Consider the following 21,731-nt stretch of genomic DNA (forward strand, 5'->3'; position numbering starts at 1 on the left):
CTATGTAAAATCACCGTCTGATTCCGAAAATCAAGGTTATTTTTTATTCTATGGTAACGTTTTTGAGATATTTACGAATTACCGTTATTTCAATAAAACAAAAAATTGGGCCCACTTAATCATATATATCTCGAAAACGAATTGAGCGATTTCAAAACCGTTTAAAGCTTTTAAAAGGTAATAAAATTTCTTATAAACTGTGTGTAAAACACTTTTTGCTAGGTCCTGCAGATTCAAAGATAACGAACTATCATAACGGATTTTTTAAATTTTTTTTGTAAAAATATAAAAAAATTTGTACTTTGAGAGAAAGGATCTCGAAAACTGTTTACTTTTTCGTGTATTTTTTGTTTTCACTCTAAGCTCTGTTTTATTACAAAAAAAATAAACTTTGGTTAAACAAAATCGATGAACTAATACAAAAGTTACAAGCATTCAAGTAAATATATCCATATAGTAAAACTTAAGTACCCTACAAATAATAGCATATGTACATATGATTCTTAAACTATCTATTTAGGCGACATTTACACCAATGAAGTGGAGGGAACCAACTTGCCATTCAACGGACTGCTATATTTATATTTGAGGTTGGAAAGTCTAGAAAAGTAACCTATGCGAGCATATCTACAGTGTCATTACCAGAACTAAATTCAACGGAAGCTACATTGCCAGAATCAAATTTAACTTTAGTTTCGGCTCCAGTTTCATTGTCAACAGCAGTATCTGATTACGCAGCATCATGTTGTACTGAATTGCAAACGGAAAACGAAAGAAACCCTTTGTCACAAGCACAACTCACTGATTGGATAAGGGATTTGGAATTGTCAAAAGAAAATGCCGAACTACACGCCCCTCGTATGCAACAATTTAAATTTGTTTCATCCGATGTTAAGGTAACATATTATAGGACTCGTCACGAACAATTCTCCCAGCACTATACGAAGAAGGACAGTGTTTGTTATTGCAAAAACATTGCTGGTCTATTTAAACAGTTTGGTGAATCATATGATTCAAAAGAGTGGCGATTGTTCATAGACGGCAATTAAGGCCGTATTATTGCATATTGGCAACCAAAAGCCATCTATCCCGATCGCGCATGCAGTAAATACGAAGGAAACATATGAGACAATGCAAAAATTGCTTAAATTCATTAAATACGAAGAACATGATTGGAAAATATGTGACGATCTAGAAGTCGCTGGAAAGCTATGTGGTCTACAATCTGGATATACAAAATACTGTTGCTTTCTATGCAAATGGGATAGCCGAGCACGTCAAGAACACTACATCATAAAGGATTGGCCAGAACGAATCGAGTTTCAAGTTGGGGTGGATAACATAAAATACTCACCACTTATAAAAAAGGAAAAAATAATTCTACCTCCGCTCCACATCAATCTCAGCCTTATCAAAAACTTTGTCAAGGCTTTGGGCAAAGAAGGCGAAGCTTTTCATTATTTGAAAACAATCTTTCCACAGATTTCAGAAGCAAAAATATAGGAAGGGATTTTTGTGGGGCCGCAAATAAGGAAAATAATGGCCAATACCCATTTCAAAGAACTATTGTCACCAGTGGAGGCAGCGGCGTGGGACTCTTTTGAAAAGGTCGTTACTTCTTTTTTAGGCAAATACAAAAGTCCTAACTTCGAGATGATAGTGAACGATTTAATCAAAAACTATGCAGAAATGAGTAAATAAAAAACACATATAAGACCGTTTTCTCAGTTAACTTTAAAACTAAACAAAAAATTTGAAAGCAAATTTTTAAATTTACATGAGAATATATAGCCCTTAATCTGAATTTATTGCCCTGCTCCGAACAAACAAGAACGACCAAAATTTGTTCTGAATTGGAAGATTAATGTGTCACTTATGTATTTATCTAATTCCCTTTTTAATTTTCTTTCAGGAGTAAATATGTCTTTAAAAATTCATTTCCTCCACTCCCATTTAAATTTTTTCCCGCAAAATCTTAGCGACGAGCACGGCGAAAGGTTTCACCAGTAAATGAAAATGATTGAAAGTCGGTATCAATGATTCTGGGATGTCGCTATGATGGGTGATTACTGTTGGTTTCTCATAAGAGAAACCGATCCTTATATAAATTTGCGTCAAAACAAGACACATAACTTTTTCAATTATAAAATAAGATCATAGAGTTAAGACAGAGTCATATGTACATATGCTATTATTTGTAGGGTACTTAAGTTTTACTATATGGATATATTTACTTGAATGCTTGTAACTTTTGTATTAGTTCATCGATTTTGTTTAACCAAAGTTTATTTTTTTTGTAATAAAACAGAGCTTAGAGTGAAAACAAAAAATACACGAAAAAGTAAACAGTTTTCGAGATCCTTTCTCTCAAAGTACAAATTTTTTTATATTTTTACAAAAAAAATTTAAAAAATCCGTTATGATAGTTCGTTATCTTTGAATCTGCAGGACCTAGCAAAAAGTGTTTTACACACAGTTTATAAGAAATTTTATTACCTTTTAAAAGCTTTAAACGGTTTTGAAATCGCTCAATTCGTTTTCGAGATATATATGATTAAGTGGGCCCAATTTTTTGTTTTATTGAAATAACGGTAATTCGTAAATATCTCAAAAACGTTACCATAGAATAAAAAATAACCTTGATTTTCGGAATCAGACGGTGATTTTACATAGGAATTTCATATCGGCGTCTCTGGTGCAGAAAAAAAGTTGAAATTTGTGATCCAGTGTAATTGGTATATAATTTTTTTTTTGTCAAAAAAGCGGTAAAACATACTTAAAAAAATTTAATAAAATGTATTAAAAAGCTGCAAATTGCGATAGACATACTTTTGAGGAGATCTGAAATACAAGTAAGTGAGGCGCTTAAAAATTTCATCAGGTGGGAATACTTTTATTAAGAAGTACAATAATATTTTATAGTAAGGCAGGGATATGCATAGAAATTGCCTTGTAAGCAGCAATGTGAGCTAAGGAACTTGTAAATTTTCATACGAATAAGGTGCTAAGACACTTGCGCTTCTCTTACAGGAATTTTATTTGTTTAGCATTTGTTAAATACGAGGGGGTGGCAAGTAATTAAATTAAATTAAAATTAATTAATTTTTTTTTATTTTATTTAAATTAAATAAATTTTTTTTTACGATTAAACAAAATTTGTTTTTATAATTAAACATCATTTTTTTATAATTAAACATATTTTTTTTATTTTATTAAATTTTTTTTTTTAATTCTTTATTTCATTTTTTTTAACTTAAATGAAATAAAATTAAAAATTTTTTAAATAAATAAATTTAATTAAATTTAAAAAAATGTATTTAAAGTAAAAAAATTTAATAAAATTAAGAAAAAATTAAATAAAAAAATTTTAATGAAAAAAATTGAAACAAAAAAATTTTGTTTAATTAAAAAAAAAATTATTACTAATTACACTGCGTTACAAAAACGAAGTTTTTTTCTGTCCTATGAACCAAATATACTTTTTCGGAAAGGGGAGAAAAAATAAAAATCAATTTTTAACCCTTTTTCCGTGATCCAATCGCGTTGAATTTCTGCAGGCAGACTCGTGGAAATGGAAAAAAAAATTTTTATCAATTCTCAGATTTTCTAGATTATTTTTTTCTAAAAAAAAACTTTTTTTTCTAAATTTTCGGCATAACTTAAAGGGACTCCAAATTTTGAAACAACTTATTAACCTTTAATTTATTGTTTCATACAACACACTCTGTGCCGTTTGTGTGTTTGTTACAGTTGCGGAAGTTCCGATCATCTGACAGTTGCGCTACTAGGAGACTTATACTTTGACAATTGTTTTAAGTTCTGTTGCGCGAAAACGTCTTTCTGTATATTTCATCTTACGAAAAATGCAGTGCCCGATTCGAAATAACTTTTGTTACGTTTGTGGAAGTCGTGTGCGACTATTGCTATAGAAATTTATGCAAGTTTACTGATGGAAGGTCAACAATAAAGTACTCTGTACCAACAATTTGGCTATCACGTACGGAGCACTGCAGTGAACTATGCTACTTTTGCGTAACTTTTACTCAAACTAAAGGGTACCAATACTTTCGCCGCAACAAAATACGCTACGCTAATGTAGAATCGGTTATTCCAGCGGTTCTGTACTCACCAGAAGAACGTATAGCGGCTTTAATGGAGATTTTTGATGATGTTCCCGAATTAAGGGATGGAGAACCAACAGTAGCATCAACAATGCTATCAACATTTCTTGCATCGAATGCAAGATGCGGGGAACCAGAAGTATCGGAATTTGTACCAACACCCAGTGAACTTGGGACTGCAGTGCCGCATTTAGTAACGCAGAAATGATTTCGGCATATGGCGAAATGGGCATATTAATGTCGCTAAAGATCCATTTCCTTCACAATCATTTAGATTGTTTCCCTGGTGATTTAGGAGCTTGTAGCGATGAACATGGCGAAAGGTTCCATCAGAACATTGCGGCTATTGAAAAGCGCTTTAGAGGACAAGACATTACGCATATGCTTGGCGAATACTGTTGGTCTATTTGTCGCGATACTGACACAAATGCTTACAAATGCAAAAATAAAAGGCCTAAGTTCCTTTAAAAGCATTAAAATTTTTAATGTAACAATTTTTAATTTTAATATAATAAAATTAATAAAAAAATCGGGGTTTTATATCTCTATTGTAATGCGGAGTGAAATACCTTTCTTTTGATACCCACATCGGCATATCTCATGGAATTTTTTTTTTTTAATTTCGAACAGGTGGCAACCCTGTGAAACATTGTCAGTGGCAACACCTAGGTGAAAAGTCTAGAAATGTGATACACTATCTGTGTGCCCAATTTCATTCAAATCCGTTAAGCTAATCCTGAGATCGTGTGGCTATACAGATATGCATACAAGAATTGCTCTTTTAAAGTTATAAAATACAAAAAAAAAAATTGTGACGTGTACGTGAAAATCGCCGATACACGTGTATTTTTATTTTTTATCCCCTTTCCGAAAAAGTATATTTGGTTCATAGGACAGAATGTGTGTAACGCGGTGTAATTAAACAACATTTTTTTTTATAATTAAACAAATTTTTTTTTATTTTGTTAAATTTTTTATATAGTTTTTTTTAAATTTAAATGAAATAAAGTTAAAAATTTTTTAAGTAAATAAATTTAATAAAATTAAAAAAAATGTTATTTAAAGTAAAAAAATTTAATAAAATTAAGAAAAAATTAAATAAAAAAAATGTTAATGAAAAAATTGAAATAAAAAAATTTTGTTTAATAAAAAAAATTTATTACTAATTTAATTTAATTTAATTAAACACATTTTTTTTAAATTCAAATCTCGCACCACTTCGCTAATAACTTCCTTTGCCTTTTCCTTAGTTGCGGCAAACAGGCAGAATTATCGTGAATTAGCATGAGAATAAAATATTTTGGTTTTAATTTGTTTTTTTTAGCTTGGATCGAAATTAAAAACTTTCACACCTTAACTGTTTACTTTTCACTAAGTTATCTTAATTCAGAGTTTTTTTTTAAGGAAATTATTTATTTTTATTAGCATAACTGTAGTTAATTACGAAAAGCTTTAGAGGGAGTGGGGTAATTTTTACAATATACAATATTTACAAGTAAGCTGCTTACTGATTATTTATTTGTAAGTTTACAGAGTTATGGAGCTCTAGTATTGCGGGGACTTTTTAAAGGCTCAAATACTCGATACTATATTACATATTTTTATTTTAGAGCAAAAAAAAAAACACGAATCAAAGGGTCAAGCTTTTTATTTTTTCATCCTATTTCATATTTATGCTAGTTTATCTTCCACTTACGGTTTCGGCAGTATGGTATTATTCATATTATCCTTCCATTGCAAATCGGATACTAGATTTGGGTCAGCTACGATGGGTTTGCATGTTAGAATCAACGATTTGCCTACTGGTTTCCTTTGCACTTCTTGCATGGGGAAAATCTCCAATTTGGGTTTGACTTCGGCTTGTGTGAGATCTGGAAAGGAAATAAAGTAGAAAGGAATATTTTTAATATTGAATTGGAAATTTGGGAAATTTGCAGAATTTAGTAGAAGGCTGTGGAGAGAAAGCATACAGGAATGATAGATTACCGGACTTGGCCATTGGATATGGGGAAAACCGTGGCGACCACAAGTACAGTGCTCTTGTACGGCAGCGAAATATGGGGAGATGCGCAAAACTGCAAAACCAAGCGCAAAGCACTGGAGGCTGCAACAACAACGAACAGCGGCACTCAGCGTTGCTTCAGCCTGCCGCACTGTGTCAGGCACAGCAGTTTTTGTGATAAGCGGGGAAATACCTATTGACCTCATGGCCCGGGAACGAGTGGATACGTGAAAGTATAAGAAAAAACATGTCACAACTAACGTCGCGGAACGGATATGCCAAACCATGGGATACTGATTCGAGTGGCAGATGGACGGCGAAGCTCATTACATCAATAGGCAAATGGGTTGAACGGAATTGCGGGGAAGTGAACTACTTCTTACTTCAGTTACTCTCGGGCGTGAATACTTACGTCATGGGTAAGGTAAGCGGTTCAAAGTGTATATACTACGAGGCGCCGAGCGATAAGGTCGAACGTTTTTTAGTTAAGACAGATGGCTCGTGGAAAGGTGCTCGTGCTCTGAGGAAGCAGACTGCCGACATCGCGGCGAGCAACATAAACAGCAAAATGCTCGAATGTGAGGACAGCTGCAATGTGGTAAAGAGATACATCGAGGACGTACTTCGGAAACTAGACTGACCTCAACATAATATAACAAAGCGAAGCCGCACAGATAGAGACACAAGAAGATGAGTTTATTGCATGAAACCTGGTTACAAATAGAACTGGCCTATTTCATGGAGGTCGTTCTGGACCCTCCCGAAGTAATGCATATAGTGGCCCCAGGAAGAGAGTCTCGCCAGAAGAGGAGGAGGCATTGATTAGCCACACCACCCGACGCAGTAGACGACGGTCGCTGTAAGTGTGCAGCCGTTTTGAACCCTACCTCACCCACCCAAATAAAAAGGGGGCGGGGGGAAAAATCGTGTAAAAAAAATTGTGTGAGTAACTTCCTCTACCGAGTACCCGCTAGTGTGAATTCTGCCGCCTCATTTTACTCGTGTCCACACTTTCCTCCAATCAGTCATTATTCAGATGGTAATGAAGTAAAATGGTGGCCGCCGTAGTCGAATGGGTTGGTGCGTGTCTACCATTCGGAATTCACAGAGAGAACGTTGGTTCGAATCTCTGTGAAACACCAAATTAAGAAAAACATTTTTCTAATAGCGGTTGCCCTTCGGCAGGCAATGGCTAACCTCTGAGTGTATTTCTGCCATGAAAAAGCTCCTCATAAAAATATCTTCCGTTCGGAGTTAGCTTAAAACTGTAGGTCCCTCCATTTGTGGAACAACATCAAGGCGCGCACACCACAAATAGGAGGAGGAGCTCGGCCAAACACCCAAAAAGGGTGTACGCGCCAATTATATATATATATAATGAAGTAAAATGGTGGCCGCCGTAGCCGATTGGGTTGGTGCGTGACTACTATTCGGAATTCACAGAGAGAACGTAGGTTCGAATCCCAAAACACCCCAAAACGGTGTACGCGCCAATTATATATATATAATAGGGCGGGTCGATTTAAAAATTGCTTATTGCTCTGTGAAAATCGTATTCTAGGGATCAAAATAAGAAACTTTGCCGAAGGAACCATACCTCTAAAACGAATTCTGATGTCCCCCAAATTGGGTCGAACGAAAAATCCCACTTTGACCCATTTAGAGTGCTCCAATCGAGTCCAAATGTATGACCGATCCCCACTAACTTTGGACGGCCGATCCACCCATGCCAGTGGTACACCCCCTGGAACTTCCCTGGGGGGTTCCCCATACAATCATTTCAAAATATCACCATTTTTGGACTTTACATGAGAAAAGATACTAAAAAGTTCAACCCAAATTGGGGGACATCAGAATTCATTTTAGAGGTATGGTTCCTTCGGGAAAGTTTCTTATTTTGATCCCTAGAATATGATTTTCACAGAGCAATGGACGATTTTTTTGCCTCCCCCACAAATCGACCCGGCCTAATATAAAATAATAGGAGGTTGAATTAGTTTTAAAGGTTTTTTTCGAAGATTTGGGGCTTTATTGTGAAAAAACGGTACAAAATATTTTATTCGAAGTATTGGCCATCGCTAGCTACAACTTTCGCCCATCTTTCGGACAATTTCCGGATGCCGTTTCTCCAAAATTCTGGCCGCTGCTTGGCTATCCATGACTCAACCCATATTTTGGTAGCCTCGTACGAGGAGAACCGCTTGTCCGCCAAATCGAGACTCATATGCCGGAACAAATGATAATTGGAGGGAGCTATGTCTGGACTATACGGCGGGTGGGGTAACACTTCCCAGCCAAGCGTTCCAAGGTATTTTTTGACAGGTTGAGCGTTGTCATGTTGCAAAATAACCTTGTCGTGCCTTTTTACCGTTTCCGGCCGTTTTTCTTTCAATGCCCGGCTTAAACGCATCAATTGCAGTCGGTAACGATCCCCCGTGATTGTTTCGCCCGGTTGGAGCAGCTCAAAATATACGACGCCGACCTGATCCCACCAAATGCAGAGCATGATTTTCTTGCCGTGAATATTCTGCTTGGCCGTCGACGTTGATGCGTGGCCGGGCAAACCCCATGATTTTTTGCGTTTTGGGTTATCGTAGTGGATCCATTTTTCGTCGCCAGTCACCACCCGATGCAAAAAACCCTTCCGATTTTGTCGCTCGATCAGCAATTCGCACGTAAAAAATCGCCGTTCGACGTCGCGCAGCTGCAACTCGTACGGGACCCAATGTCCTTGCTTTTGGATCATTCCCATCGCTTTTAGACGCTTGCAAACGGTTGATTTATCAACGCCCAATGATTCAGCAAGCTCTTCTTGGGTTTGGCACAAGTCCTCGTTTACCAATTCCCCCAATTCCGCGTCCTCGAACTTTTTGGGCTGGCCAAGACGCTCCTTGTCTTCGGGGTGAAAATCACCACTTTTGAATCGTCGAAACCAGTACTCACATGTTGAAATCGACGGAGTATGGTCTGGGTAGGCCTCCTGCAGAAATTCACGGGCTTGGGCTGTATTTTTTTTCAAATTGAAGCAGAAAAGCAAAGCTTCCCGCAAATTGCGTTTCGACGGCACGAAAGTTGACATACTCGGAGCACGAAAACACTGCGTTGTTTATACTTCAGCGAAATGACAGATACTGATAAACAAAGCCTAGGGATGAGGCTTTGTCATGAATATATATTCAGTATTGCCAACGCGATAAAGTGATAAATAGCGCCATCTGTGTGTCACCTTTAAAACTAATTCAACCTCCAATATAAATATATATAATGAAGTAAAATAAACGGAGACAGTGTTTTTTTCATACATCACCAATACAATCTCAGTTTTTTGTAAACAAATCGCTGTCATGACGCCTCTTACGTCAGCCAATTAGCTGATTTTATCAAATTCGCTGAGATCCGGTTAACGACCTGATCTTGGCTCCTGCACTAAAATCTTACCCTAAGCACTATTGAGTCGAACCCCTACAATTTCTACTCATATACACCCCGTTGCAAAATTATAAGAACCTAGCAATTTGTTTTTTTATTTAACAAAATATAGTTCATACTACAACAAAGGCGATATAATGCAAATTTTAAAATTTTATACAAAGTTAAAAAAATTCTAGATATGCAGTTTTAAAGCCCATCGATTTTAGACCAAACCAAATGCATTTTTCGGGTAGCTCCAAAATAACGTTGATTTTTGACAATTTTTTTTCGCTAAAGGCCTCACGCCTTTTCTTCCGTACAAAATATAGGCTTGCAGTTTTTTTAAATTTTCTTTCTGTTTCGTAACTGGCGCCTATCCTCAATCAGGATTTGGAGTTAAAGTTAAAGGCTACATTTTGTCACTGGTGCACCACCTTCGACTTTTAATTCAGGAATAGTTCGTGGTAGTTTTGACATTCACCTTTCTTTCTAAAAATTCCAAGAGAAAGAAATTCAACGACATAATCCTGATAGCCACTTCATATTCTTGCGACCCGTGACAAGATAATTTTTGCGCCATTTCAGTGCTCTGACTATTTCAATTTAAAAATTTGAAACTCATCGTAGGCAGCCTTATTAGTACACCCAGTATTAAAGTTATTCATAAAAATTTGCCTGCATGTTTGCAGACACCGAATATGCGCATTGAATTTTTCTTATTATAAAAAATGATTTGCAGTTACCAAGCTGTAGTCAATAACTTAAAACCCCTTCCGTTGTTATTTATTGCGCCATTACATTCATCATGAGAAAACACTTATTGACCCATCAACTTACACATACTACTATAGTTTCTTTTTTACTTTTATTGACTTAATATTTTTACCACTTCACTACCAGCAGGCATCGTTTTGCCATAAGCTACCCGACGTTGCAAGCACATTCCATGAAAAAAAACCAAACAAAATTTTATTGAAATAAAAAATATGCCTTAATTTCTTGCAGCAAGCAGTCCACACAAATCAACTGTTCCACAACGCTTAATCATCATTAAAAGCAAGCAGGAAAACTGAAACGCTACCGGCACAAATGTTGCTGATAGTTATTTAAAGCAGTCCAAATGTTGGTCTCGCTTGAGGCTGCAATATCAATTATGCAACAACTTTGATGGCAAGGAGTGGATGCGGTATAAAAATTGTATAAAATACAAACGCGATGAGAGGGATAGAGATGGGAATATTATAATATGCACCTAAGATCCTGATAGCGCTCATCGTCATATAAACTTATTTGGCTCCTAAAACAAGTAATGAATACCTTTGTTTGTCGAGAGACCTCTGCATCTGCAGAGAGTGTCAGTTTGGTGTAGATTTTGGAGCACTTTGGTCAACGACGAGTGATACTGAGCCAAGTTTTCTGAGTTTTTATTGGCTAGAAGTAAAGAGATTGGCGCGGTAAGCCACACAACCCATTAAAGAAAATTATTTTACGCACTCGATTCGGCAAACGTGCTTTGAATTTTTTTGCGGATGTCAATTGATCGCCTAGAGGGCAGAGTTTTGAATCCGTTCGACTATGGTACATATATCATATGCCAATACTAAGACGGAGTTCATCAAAAGCCATTGAAAATTGAGTTGGCAGGATTTGAAAAATGCTTAGCAACGGATAAAGAGTTTCTTGATTCTAAATATTTTTATTTTTTATTTTGAATTTTATTTAATTTTATGCATTGATTATATTCTATGTATACAGGGCACGCCATCTATCGTTACGGATTTGAACTAGGTATTATTTGAAGAATGGTAACACTTAGCTGTCATCTGATTTGACAGAAAATTAGTTTTATTCTTCCGCTAAACGAAAATGGTTGTGTATATGCTCAAAGAACGCTGGGAAATATTGCATTTGGTTCCAACAAGATGGCGCTACTTGCCACACAGCGAATGATACGATCAATCTTTTGCGCACTGTCTTCGAAGATCGCATTATCAGCCGAAATTCTGATATTGTTTGGCCGCCTCGGAGCTGCGATTTGACGCCGTTGGATTATTATCTTTGGGGTGTCGTCAAAGACCAGTGTTATGCCAACAAACCAGCAATAATTGATGCACTGAAGACCAACATAGCTGAAATACAGCCGCATACAATCGAAAATGTGTTGAAAAATTGGACCGATCGTATGGGATGGTGCATAGCTAGCCGAGGTAGCCATATGAATGAAGTTGTGTTCCATCATTAACCGGAAGGATTGTACTTCAAAATAAAAAAAAACAGTTTGGAAAAATATTGAGTAGTTTCTTTTTTATAGCATTTTTAATTCCGTAAAGTTATATGGCGGACCCTTTATAAAAGGTGATCAATTTAGAGGTATCGAATTTTAAATTGACATAAAAAACGAAAATTCAAATTGATTGCGCAATCTTCATTACTTTTGAGTAGTACCATTTATGACATTTATTTTTTCAATATAATCACTTTCTAGCTGGCCACAACTACGCCGTAATTCGGCCATCCATGAACACCAATGTTGAATGATTCGCGAATAACGAAGCTGATGTATCCACAAAGCATAGAAACTTTATATACCCCATATAGACCGCGCAGAGACTTTATATACCCCTACAAATAAAGTCCAAAGATGGGATATCTTCGTGGTATATCCTGTGGTTCGTCAAGAGAGATAAATTACGCACCGAAACAACGACAAAGTAGCGTCGTCTTCTTGGAACCAAATGCTGTGGAGATCATGACCTTCAATGCTCGGCAGCAACAAGAAGTCGTTTATTGTGGCGCGATAGCGTTCGCCATGCACTGCTACGGTGGCGCCAGTCTCGTTTTTGAAGAAATATGGGACGATGGTTCCTCTAGCTCATTGGTTGCACCAAACGGTTGTTTTCAATGGATGTAATGGCTGTTATTGAATGGCTCCGGGCTGCCCTTCAGCTCAAACATGGCAATTTTGTTTATTGACGTAGGCATTAAGTCAAAAATGGGTTTCATCCAGGGCCGTAGAGAGCATATCCGGGCCTCGGGGGAAAATTGCAAATGCGGGTCCTTTCCAATTATGTCTAATTCATATAAATACGTATAATCTCGAGTCCGGGCCCGGGGTAAAAAGTCCCCGATCCCCCCCTTCACGTCGGGCCTGGTTTCATCACTGTCACCATAAGCTGACCTGAGCGCGCGATGAACACTTTTCACAGAGCGTCGATTGTACGATTTGTAAACGTTGGTGAGGTGCATGACTTGATGAAATGCCAATGAAAATTGAAAAAAAATATTTAATACATTTTGACAGTAGTCACGCGTGATCTGTCAAAAAAAACCCTATTGGAAAAAAAACCTCCAATCTGATTCCTCTTTATATATAATTGGCACTTACACTCTTTTTGGATGTTTGGCCGAGCTCCTCCTCTTATTAGTGGCGTGCGTCTTGATGGGGTTCCACAAATGGAAGGACCTGCAGTTTTAAGCCGACTTTGAACGGCAAATATTTTTGTATGAGGAGTTTTTTTATGCCAGAAATACACTCGGAAGTTTGTCATTGTCTGACGAGAGGCGATCACTATCAGAAAAAACTGCTTTTAAAAACAAACAAAAATCTGAAATTTGCAGCTTAGTTTCTCTCTCAAAGTCATGCTTGAAAAAGCAGAAGTTTCTAGGAAGTGTAATATTATCGGGATTTCATAGTTGTTTCGCGCCCTCCGCAAGTTAATAGACGTCTTTTCAACCCCGTCTGCTGTGGATTTTCTCACATTCGCATCGTAGTTACTGCATATCCAAAAGACACGAAGAAAAGAAAATTTACTTTAAAAGTGCGCTTTATTTATATATTTCGGAGGGAAAGAATGTAGGTTATGGCACTATCGAGATTTTATAGATGCTCCGTATCACCTGCAGGTTTATACAAATCTTCCCAATCATCTTCGAGGCTGTCTCTTGCATATTTGCATGGCGGATCCCGAAGTCTCGAAAAAATTCTTAGTTTCGAAATGCTTTTTATTCACTTATTCATGCATAAAATAGGTAGTACATTCATATTGCAGCATCGGGATTATCGAGATGGTCGGGATATCATGATTGCCCCGAGATTTTATGGTTGCCCCTCATCATCCGCAAGTTAACATTCGTGTCGACGGGGTTGAGAACATGACTTTGTTGTGACTTTTCTCAGATTCATCCTCAGATTCCAACATACCGAAGAAAGTGTACTTTATTTGGATATTTCGGAGGGAAACAAGGTAGGTATTGTTATTATTGTTTCGAAAGCACGAGAACGCACCAAGAGTGCACTGGCTAAACCAAGTCATCATTGACCTGAAAAGCACTCACGTAAAAAACTGGAGGGAAACAGCCAAAAATCGTGACGTCTGGAAGGCAATTTTTAATGAAGCTAAAGCCCATCCCGAGCTGTAGAGCTGCCTGATGATGATGATGGTATTGTGGAAATTTTATAAACGCTTCGTATCACCTGCAGATTTATATAAATCTGCACACTCACCTTCGTTCTTGACTCTTTCAAACTTGTATTGCGGATCCCGAAGCCCCGAATTTTAATTTCGAAATGAGTTTTATTCACATATTCATGCGTGCTATTCATACTGTAGTTTCGGGATTATCAGGCCGGGATTTAATTTCACCTGAACATTTTCTCACGTCTTCCCAATCCCTTTCATTGCAATTTATGTAGAGTTATGGAGTTGCCGAAATCTCTTGCACATCCCTAGCGAGCGTTATGACAGCTGAACTGTCAGCAGGCGCAACATTGTGGTGGGGCGTGAAAAGTTGTTCGACAAATATGCGGGCATAATTTTTAAAACATTTATTACGTATTGAATGCATATTTTGTACATATTTTCAAATTGTGAAGTTCTTGAACGCAAAGATCACAGAACTTATTTTATATGCATGAAAAATCAAGCACATCTGGTTTGAACGCATCGTCTTGTCTCTTAACATTTCTCAACATTTTTACAACCGCCGGAATGTGTGGTCGAATTGCTACGGCTATTGTGGCAACACCCTCACTGCCACTTGCTCGGTGATATGGGAAATTCATATAGCAGTGATAGAAAGTGAAAAAATCAACATACGTACACACAAATGCATATTTATATGTAGATTTTCTTTCATTGTGTGCATGTGTATGTGCCTACAAACGCATTTTGCAATGTTGTACTTGGAGCAGAACGCCTGAAAATAATCGAAATACAAAGTTTTTTGTTGTGATGTTTTTAACATGTGTCCATTGTGGCAATGCCGAAGCGTAAATGACATTTTTGACAGCTGCCGGCGGCCTGCCTGCTTGCCAGTCTACTGGCCTGTCAGCCTGCATGCCCTCCAAACGCCCCACATTCACATGTTGCTTGTTATATGAACATCTGCATAAATGAATTTAAAATAAAAAAAAATAAAATAAAAAATTAAGAAAATAAAAACGAATATCAGTCTACTTTTTCTTTTGTTTTTGTTCGCTATCAACTCCTTCGCCCTGCATTCATTCATCTGCTCAATGCAATATTTTTTTTTTGTATATTTTTTTGTTGCATATTTGTTTTGATTAATTTTCAACGCCTTTAATGTTTTGTTTACATTTCCCACACGCTTATTTCGCTGCATGATTAGAGTCTGTCCTCACACACACACACACACACACACACACAGATTATAGATGTATAACTTCTGCTCAAATATGAACGAGACGTTATCAATAAAACGGTCCACGGATGACATATGGCAAAAATAAGTTTTTTGTTGTTTGGTAGGACTGTTATAAGCTTACATGGCAAATTTCAGCGTGATATGTCACATAGTTTGTCTTCTGTGCTACTGTAAACAAGTCAAGCTCGAGTGTGTTCTTCGAATTTAACGATGGAAATTCGAGTTGAACAAAGAATTTGTTTGAAATTTTGTTATTCCAACAAAATTTCGGCTTCAGACGCCTTAAAAATGTTGCAGACAACCTATGGGGACTCTGCTCTATCGCGTGCACGTGTTTTCCAGTGGTACAAATCGTTCAAAGAGGGCCGTACATCGGTTGAAAACTTGACTCATGAACGTCGTTCAGCAACATCAGTAAACGACGAAAACATCGGAAAAGTAAAGGAAATTGTGCTTGAAAATCGCACAAATCGCAAAATCGGTTAACGCTGAATATTATTTAGACGTTTTAAAGCGTTTGCACGAGAACATTCGTCTTAAAAGGAAGGAATTGTGGGACAACAAGTCATGGTTCTTGCATCACGATAATGCACCAGCTCACACATCACGTCTTGTTCGCGATTATTTGAACAAAAATAATGTTAATATCGTTCCGCAAGCACCGTATTCGCCTGATATGGCTCCATGGGACTTTTTCCTATTTCCCAAGCTCAAGTTGCCGCTCCGTGGAAAACATTTTGAGACAATGGAAGTCGTAAAAGAGAATTCGAAGAACACACTCGAGCTTGACTTGTTTACAGTAGCACAGAAAACAAAGTATGTGACATATCACGCTGAAATTTGCTTATAACAGTCCTACCAAACAACAAAAAATTTATTTTTGCCATATGTCATCCGCGGACCGTTTTATTGATACCGTCTCGTTCATATTTGAGTAGAAGGTATACCCAGTTGAAATGCACAATTATGCAATCTGATGCCTGCTGACGCTTGTTTGGAAACCGACAATGAGCTTTGCCTCAATGAAGCTGTCAGCTGCAACTGTCAAAGTGGCAAGAGTAATTCGCTTGTTGCACCATTTATTTAACGCACTACCAGTCTTATTTGATATTTAGTTCTCTATATTTGTAGTACTACTCGTATTTCTATTAGTGAACAAATAATATTTGCCAAACTTTCATAATCTTTAATAATTAGTTTATGTGTCATACAGTTATCTCAATTAAATGAGCTTTCAAAAACGTATGCTAATAGCTATAAACATTTTCAATTATACAAATAATTGTTTCACATTTCATTTGCAGCTGTGCTAATTTTCAGTTCAATTGTGCATTTGTGTTTCATTATCTTTTAAATGGCCTAATAAACCCATTTGGCAATACTGCTTATCAGTGATCTAAATATGATACTTCAAAGTTAGCTGCCTCTGTCATTTAAAGATTTCCTCCTGTCTCTTGCTTTCTTGCTTTCCATCAACAATAAACCATTTAACTTTACAATCAAACTTTTGCACATAAACTTAGACGCTTTGCACAGTTGCACTTAGAAGTTTACAGATTTAATAAAAATGTTATAAAATAGCAAATGGCTGCACTGTCATCAAAGCACAGGAAAACGAAAGAGAAACAACAAAGAAATAATCCAACAAATGTGGCGCAAAACAGCGCCAGAAAAGGTTCAGTGCTAATGCAGAAGTTTGCAAAGATGGCAGCTGTCAGCATTGAAAAGCTACGGAGCTGTTTGTAAGTATGCGATTGCACAAAGTTTCGGTTTACTAAAATCTAGAAAATGTTATTACATCAGGCGAAATTTAGGGGACACTCCGCTAAGCCAGTACGAGTATGATATGAGCCGTCAGGCAAATTCGCTTGGCACGAATGTGACCTAAGATAACAACCCGTCATTTGGTGAAGTCCAAGCCTGAAGCTTTCCGTTTGAACAAATTTGGAAAATATATTTTCAAAGTGAATTATATATTGCACAAACAGATCAATGAATGAGAAGTTTTGATCGAAATGAAGCTTGTGCAAAATGTTCATGACACTTACTTGCTAGTGCACAATACTCGTTTTACCTGTCATCGTAAGTTGTGTACGATTTCTGTACCCGAGAATGTGTAATTCATTCATGGAATATTGACTTCTTACTGACCTCAACAATGTAGAATTTCAAGCAATTGAAGGCAAACTATCAAATCGAAGCTGGATGGTAGGGTTGGAGGAGGAGTATTCTGCAAAGAGCTCCCCATCAAACTCAAATTCAGGCTACCGGATCACTGCAGTGTGTTCCAAGCAGAGGTGGCCGCAATTAAAGAAGCAGCTGACTGGCTACTTACTTGCGTAATAACTGTTAAGAAGGTAAATATTTACTCCGCTAGCCAAGCGGCCATTAGGGCTATTATGGTGCATTCGAAGCTGGTCAGTGAATGCCTGGTCTCACTCTCGATTGCATCAGAATTCTTCGACATAAAGATAATTTGGGTACCTGGTCACAGTGAAATTGCAGGAAACTGCGAAGCCGACGAGCTGGCCAGACAGGGGACCTGTGAGGCAATGTGTCCGCGAAAGGAGAGGATCGGGATCCACTCGACAACCTGCGCTCTACTCCTGGATGGATGGGCTATGCACCAACTCAGCGAACGCTGGGCAAGTACACGAACGTGTAGGGCCTCGAAGTCCTTCTGGCCATGTTTGGATAGGAGGCGTTCGAGGGATATCCTGGGGATGACAAAATGTCATCTCTAAAATTTCGTGGGCATCATCACGGGGCACTGTCCGCGAGGTACACATGCCGTGAGACTCGGAATTACTTCGAGTCCTTTTTGCGTCAGCTGTATGGAGGATGAGGTGGAATCATCTCAGCACCTGCTCCTCAGCTGCCCAGCTCTCGCGGGACTAAGGTTCAAGCATCTTGGCTCTCACTTCTTTTCTGCGCCTGCTGATATAGCAGGTGTTGATAACAAAAATCTGATGAACTACATCAGCAGCATAATGAGGTTAACACAACCGCGGACTAGTCACCGTTCGTAGTCCACAAACACTCACCACTCCCCATCCCTTCCCTTCCTCCCCCTTCCTCCCCCTTCCTTGTCCTTCAATGGTATCACAAAGGACGAACCAAACTATTTCGTCCATGTGGGCCCTACTCTCTGGGCAACCATTACAACCTAACCTAACCTAACCTAACCACTGCTTCCGTTATGGTTTCTCAGGCCTAAATCCCGCTTCAAGTTGACCGAAATATCATTGGTATGAGTTTTGCAGTCAATCGGTCAACGCTGAGAGCTGAAATGAAATTTGAAAAGGTCGAGCCAAGGAGCACCAGGAGATTTGGTGGCTCCTAAAACACTCAGGCTAAAGAGCCCATTGTATTTAAAGCTCTGGAAAGGGGGTAGATAGTCAAGGAGGGAAGGAGAAAAGATAGGAAAGAATAGAGACAGAGATAGAGATAGTTAGTCCTGTGAGAATTTTCCAGATTCTTTGGCAAGTCTGCAAATATCCTCCAGTTTTAGAGAACGAATATTACTCATTCTCATGACATCGGAACCCAATACTCGTAGCCGTGCTCTAGCAAAGGCAGGACACTCACAGAGAAAGTGCTCAGTGCTATCCGCCTTCTCCAAGCATGACAGGCATACCGGGTCCTCGATGATTCCAATGGTGGAATGCTGACCCCATAGATTGTGTCCTGTAATGATGCCGACCATCAACCGAATGTCTTTCCTTCTAAGTTTTAGTAGAAAGTTTGACAGTTTTCTGTTCGGACTTGTCACAAAACACTTTGCAGTTCTGCAGCGTTCTAGACCGAACCATCGCTCTTTATGTAGATTGCCTACATAATCGCTGATCCAGTTCTTGATTCCTGTGGAACTGATTCCGATTATTGGCTCTGGCCCCTGTGGGGGCACCGCTGATCCACGGTTGGCCAATTCGTCGGCAATTTCGTTTCCTTGAACACCGGAGTGTCCCGGGACCCATATAAGTACAAGCCTGTTTTGTCTTGCGACAGAATTAAGCTTCTTCTTACATTTTTGAACAATCTTTGAGGTTTGCTTCGCGTTCTCCAGGGCCTTCAGGACTAGCTGAGAGCTAGCTACCTTTTTGAATTCAAAATCACCAAGTTGGAAGCCAGCTAAAGTATTCAATATTTTATATTATTGTCGGTTGTCGTAGCCGAATGGATTGGTGCGTGGCCTCCATTCGGAAGTGCGTGTCATGCGGCACGAAACATCGAATACTTGTAATAGAAAAAGTTATTTCTGTCAGCAATCGTCCATCGGTAGGCAAAGTATTTCTGCAATGAAGAAGCTCCTCATAAAAAGCCAGCTACCTGCCTTTTCAGAATTTTAATTTGTGAATATTGAGACTTGTGGTTTAAGAAACAATGCTTCTGGCGGCGCATACTTTCAATTTAACATTTCATAAGCGATTTGACAAATGCAGCGACTTGTCAATATAAACCAAACTCAACTGAACTAGAATCTATCTCGGAACTGGAGCTTAAGCGACTCCTAAAATTCGCAAACAGTGCGCGCATCTTTAGTGATGCATATCTTCGCTGAAACTAAAAAAAATAGGACTCTGATCTGGTGGCGCTATGGACCAATATGGTCTCTGCGTGGCTTTAGCCAGCCCATATAACCTAACCTAATAAATGCAAGAATGACTTCAATTTTTTCTCAAGATCGTGCTATTTTTATATTTTACATAAAATGTTAACTTCTGCTATGGGAATTAATTTGTTAATTCAGGGGTACTTTGTGAGTTCTCATAGTTCTCTGCTTATGTTTTATTTTATTTTATTTCTATTTAGAATGTTATTTAATTTTATTTTACTTTACTTTTTTTTAGTTTGAATTTGTTTTATAATACTTAATTTTACTTATTTTGTTTTGCTTTGTTTTATTTTATTTTATTTTATTTTATTTTATTTTATTTTATTTTATTTTATTTTATTTTATTTTATTTTATTTTATTTTATTTTATTTTATTTTATTTTATTTTATTTTATTTTATTTTATTTTATTTTATTTTATTTTATTTTATTTTATTTTATTTTATTTTATTTTATTTTATTTCATTTTATTTTATTTTATTTTATTTTATTTTATTTTATTTTATTTTATTTTATTTTATTTTATTTTATTTTATTTTATTTTATTTTATTTTATTTTATTTTATTTTATTTTATTTTATTTTATTTTATTTTATTTTATTTTATTTTATTTTATTTTATTTTATTTGAGCTTAATCCATCTCGGCTATTGCCGGAGATTACACATCCCGGATAAAATTTTCAAGGGATTGTGCTCTGGTGGAGCGTAGTCCAAGTTCTACGCCCATGCGATTACTATTGCTTAAATATTTAAAAATCTACGAACTATTGCACATGTGTCCAGTATGGTCGACTTCTGCATGTCTTCTAAGAGGTGTTGGCAGTCATACTTCTTCAAGTTTTTTATTAAATGCTTAGGCACTAATCCAGTGGACGATATAATTATTGGGATTATATTCACTTCCCTCGCTTTGTACATCTGTTTCAGTTCTATGGCCAAAGCTGCATACTTCAATACTTTGGTGGAGTATGTGCTTTGGATGTTGCGATTAAGGGGCACCGCTATATCGATTACTTCGATTGTTTTATTTATCTTGTCGAACAAAATAATGTCAGGTTTGTTGGCAGCTGCGGTTTGATCTGTGGAAATAAATCTGTCCCAGTACAGTTTAAAATTTGCATTTTCCAATATTGCCTTGGGTTGATATTTAAAATACAAGACTTCTGCTTGTAAGAGACCGTGTTTGATCGCAAGTTATTGGTGGAGGATCTTTGCTATATTATTATGTCTCATGACATATTCACGGGGGGCAAGTACGCTACATCCAGCAATTATATGGTCGATTTTTTCACCGTAAATGCCGCACCTTCGGCATCTATCTTCTATTGCCTCGCCATGTATCGACCTTCGGAAATTCCTTGTTGGGATAACTCGGTCTTGGATAGCGATTGCGAAACCTTCTGTTTCAGAAAATAGCTTTCCTCTTTTCAACCATAAATTGGATGATTGTGCGTCTATCCATTCCATTTCGAGATCATGGGGATGGGCACCGTGTATTGTTTTTGCCTTCCATGCTGCGATCATTTCTGCTGGGGATTTAACCCCCTCAGGTACTGGGAAATCCTGTTCCATCAGACTTAGCGGGGTAAAGCCATTATCTGCCATAGCGATAGCTCTAAATAGATGAGACTCGCTGCTTAGAAAATATGTACGTAGCTTTAAAGTTTGCGAGAAGTGTAGACGCGCTATATTAATGATTCCTCTCCCCCCAACGTTTCGAGGAAGCGATATTCTTTCCACAGCGCTTTGAGGGTAATGGCTTTGGAACTTTGTAAAAGTGGTGCGTATCAGCGTTTCAATCCGAAGGATGTCTGTCTGAGACCATTTTATTACTCCAAACGAGTATGTCAAAAGGGGTATGGCCCAGGTATTGATTGCTTTGCATTTATTTCCACTGTTCAGACTAGTTTTTAATATA

The 21,731-nt window shown here is 37.4% G+C and overlaps 1 protein-coding gene across 5 annotated transcripts in view; it reads right to left on the bottom strand.

Moving 5' to 3' along the window:
- LOC129239527 (fasciclin-2) overlaps nt 1-21,731 on the bottom strand; it is a 158,277-nt gene that overhangs the window by 98,400 nt on the left and 38,146 nt on the right. For all 5 annotated transcript variants that reach the window (XM_054875068.1, XM_054875069.1, XM_054875070.1 and 2 more), the window contains exon 2: nt 5,818-5,992. In XM_054875068.1, coding sequence (XP_054731043.1) covers nt 5,818-5,992 — 175 coding nt within the window. The remainder of the gene's footprint in view (nt 1-5,817; nt 5,993-21,731) is intronic.

This window comes from Anastrepha obliqua, chromosome 2, assembly GCF_027943255.1.
Source record: "Anastrepha obliqua isolate idAnaObli1 chromosome 2, idAnaObli1_1.0, whole genome shotgun sequence".
Classification (NCBI taxonomy): Eukaryota; Metazoa; Arthropoda; class Insecta; order Diptera; family Tephritidae; genus Anastrepha; species Anastrepha obliqua.